Here is a 3,590-nt window from a genome sequence, read left to right on the forward strand (position 1 = left end):
TGGAATGTAAAACAGGTACTGTGGTGAATCCTGACATTTAACAAGCTACAGTACCTGTAATGTAATGATCCCACAAAGAACTAAAATAATCTGTCGATGTCAATGCGGCCAGAGCAAATGCATATTCTATACAAAACAGTGCAATGCATGCAAAACTTCCTACTTAACTGGAATTTGCATATCGAAGAAGCATTAAGCAGTCAGTGGGACAACATCTGAGGGAGGCACAATACTACCATACTCTGTATACATTTTGAACTGTGTAGCTAATTTTACCTACTACTAAACTCCTAGTCACTATATTGTTGTATAAACAAGAGGTGACTTAAACAGAGGGAGAAGATTGTTGTCCAAGACTCCTATCTGTTTGTCCAGTGTCCCCTACACCCATCCAACACCTGCCACACACTCAATGGCCTGTGTCGACCACTCCCAATCACAGGTGGTCAGTCCTAATTCTGTAAACAAAGGTTGATGTCGGCACATACTGTACTGAGCTTGTGTGACAGGTATTAGATTGGCCCAAGACCTACTCCCTGAAGAATAATAAAACAAAAAAGAAAAAAGGTTAAACCCATCAGTGTCTTAAAACATATTCATATTATATATTTTTTTGTTTATACACCAGATAGAAATCCTGTCTTCCATTGATACACCTTTAAAAAAAAAACACTATTAAATGTATTTCTTCAAACAAAACAAACAAAAGCAGTGGTCATTACAGATATTGAAATGCTATCTTGTCGTCATAATAACGATCCCGGGACTTAAATGAACGGCACCAGAGGACAGAATCCTAACTTGAGATGCACATGCATTTACATTGCTCAAATTTTGCTTGTATCATACTGACTTGTATTGATGTTAATGGGAAATATGCATACAAATCTCAAGTGAGGATACGGTCCAAGGTGAGAGATGGGAGTGAGTTGAATCAGTTTTACATTTCAACTTATTCAGTCAGAGCTTAAGACAGTCAGGTCAGTGACCACTGCTGTGGAAATTCATACATGTTTGACATTTTCCTAAACAACCAAAAATCTATTTCATCATTGAGTTTGAATGCATTGCAATTGTATTGGCATATGGCTTGCAGCCAAAATGAGTTGCACTAATAGTCTGATACAGTGACAGTTAAGAGTAAGAAGATAAATATATTTAATTGAACTGACATCATAAAATCTGAAGATAGCCTTCATAGGAAGATTGCCTTATTAGAGAAATTATTTCACTTGCACACCCAATTTGATTGTAACTGCAATTGATCCCTAAGGTGTTGTGCCTTCAAACTGGCTACAGTATTTCTCCAGATAAACCTCAATGTCGCTGATCACGACAACCTTGTCTCTTTCACATAGTGCAACAGAGATAACAAGTTGATGCTTATCAGGGGGTCGGTCTGTTGTGATTGTCAATCCATCCACAGGAAGAAATCCTGAAAAGGCCTGACGAAAAAAGATGGGATATAATAAAAGCTTTTCCAGCCGAGGTTGATTGACAGCAGTTCCCTGCTCTAAAGCCTCACAGGTTTGAAACGAGATATATCCCAGAACTTTGACAAATACATTTATGCTTAAACCATGTTTTTGGTTTCACAACTTTTCCATAGGATTCAGTTAACACGCGACTAAAAACATGTGGTAAAGAATCCCAAAAGTAATGTTCGCACAGAAATGTGAATCCAAGAAAAGGTTGCTTGATTGAATGCAGACCTACATCTTAGAATCTTGAGTACACATAAATTCAAGTATACATGCATTTATCCTGTTCATTAAAAAGCAGGTAATAATCTCTGTATTATCAAACCTGGCCTTAAAACCCCCTCAGATAACACAAGAGTGGGATTAAAAACTGCTGGAAGATGACACCAGTGAAAGACATAGGTTAAGACAAAGTCCCTCCATCTACAGATAGAGGTCAATGAAACACATATTCAGACTGACTTTGTTCTGACAAACACTGCAACGCCACAGAATTCTTATGACAACCATTTTCAAATATACCAGTGTGGAACAGTAAAAGAAAAATGAAGCACAAAGGTTTTGTTCAGAGAATACATTAGACATGCGTCTGTCATCAAGTTCATAGATGAATAACTTCAGCACAGAAACCTCTATGCCACAGCGTGTCCAATCGCAGACCACTCCTCTATCTTGTCCTTTTCTCTTCATGTCTTTTTTGTTTGTTTTTCAGAACATGCCTTCAAACTGTGGCAGGAGAGAATAAGGCATTCCCTGAACTGACAGAGGTCCTTCAAGACATTGAGATAGAAAAACAAAAACAAAAATCTCAAATAGAAAGAGCTGTTCACTGTACAAAATAGTTTATCTTACAATTCCTTTTTGAAAATATCTCTTCAAACAACATGGCTTCTTCTTGGAGAGGCAAAAACAAGAACAACGTGATTTAGTCACCGTCCAGCGGTGACCCACTCTTTCTTCCACTCGTCGTCTTTATATATATATATATATATATATATATATATATATATATATATATATATATATATATATATATTTAAAAATCCAAACCCGTGTTCCATCATACAGTGCCACCTAAAAAGTCTGGTCCCTCGTCTTGGGGGACGAGAGGAGGGTCATGTGGGGACCCCCTCATCTCTCCTCTCCTCTCGGGCGGGGGGCCACACCCTCTCTCTGAAACAGGAAGCCATAGAGGGCCATTGTAAGGCGTAACCAAACAGGCAGCTGCTCCCTCTGATGTCTGAGGAACTGAAAAAGAGAAAACAGAAGGAGAGATGTCAGTATCCTCACAGTTCCCACCATCATCTTCATTACTATGACGACTGTTATCTTTATCAGCAACAATGAATTCAGTTTTCTGAAAAAGTTTCCCACAAAGCCTTTAGTTTCCTGAATTAATCATGCCGTAGTGGGTTTGAGGTTAGACAGCGTGAAAGGTGGTAAACCAGCCGTCTAGACCAAACCCTGAAGCGGCTCTGATGTTTCCACAACAGCAGCTTGTGTTTAGTGTGCAACATGGCTCTGTCACAAAGCTCTGCCTGACCTACATGTGCATGGCCAGAGACATCAGATAGTTCAGAGAAGTAAGACCTAATGCTTCTCTAGTTGCCATCAAGATATAATGTTAGATTAGATGTCCATCCACTCCTGAGTGAAGACTAGGCCTATTCTGTAAGCCATCTAAAAAGTACACCTGTCACATAAAAGGAGACAAATACACAAGACAAAACACAACATACCCCAGACACAACAAACATAGCACAAAACCAAAGTAGAAAAAGACAACACTCATGTGCCACATTTTAAACACACCTCCCCCATGAGACACTCTGGAAAAGTCTAGCAGCTAAACTTCCCGAATCTGTGAGAAGGTAGATATAGAACACCTGCTGGCTATCCCTGTTCACAGAGGATTTCAGCCCCATTGCGAGTGATAAGACAATCACACTTAATAGGATTATGGAGCTCTTGAGTCTGTGTCATGAGCGATATCCCTCCTAATGGCAAGAGCTACCAGAATAGTCAGGGGTGCAAACTGGTGATGGCCCAAAAAGGTGAAAACGAAGAAAATTCTCAATGCGTGGCTAACCTTAGAGGAGATTTTAAGGT

The 3,590-nt window shown here is 39.4% G+C and overlaps 1 protein-coding gene across 1 annotated transcript in view; it reads right to left on the bottom strand.

Annotated features, from left to right (window-relative positions):
- Nucleotides 1-2,593: 2,593 nt before the first annotated feature.
- bmf2 (BCL2 modifying factor 2) overlaps nucleotides 2,594-3,590 on the bottom strand; it is a 12,982-nt gene continuing 11,985 nt past the window's right edge. The window contains exon 4 of the mRNA XM_080526736.1: nucleotides 2,594-2,729. Within this exon, the coding sequence (XP_080382862.1) occupies nucleotides 2,613-2,729 (117 nt within the window). The 3' untranslated portion in view covers nucleotides 2,594-2,612. The remainder of the gene's footprint in view (nucleotides 2,730-3,590) is intronic.

Source organism: Nansenia antarctica (genome assembly GCF_963989245.1).
Source record: "Nansenia antarctica genome assembly, chromosome: 3".
Classification (NCBI taxonomy): Eukaryota; Metazoa; Chordata; class Actinopteri; order Argentiniformes; family Microstomatidae; genus Nansenia; species Nansenia antarctica.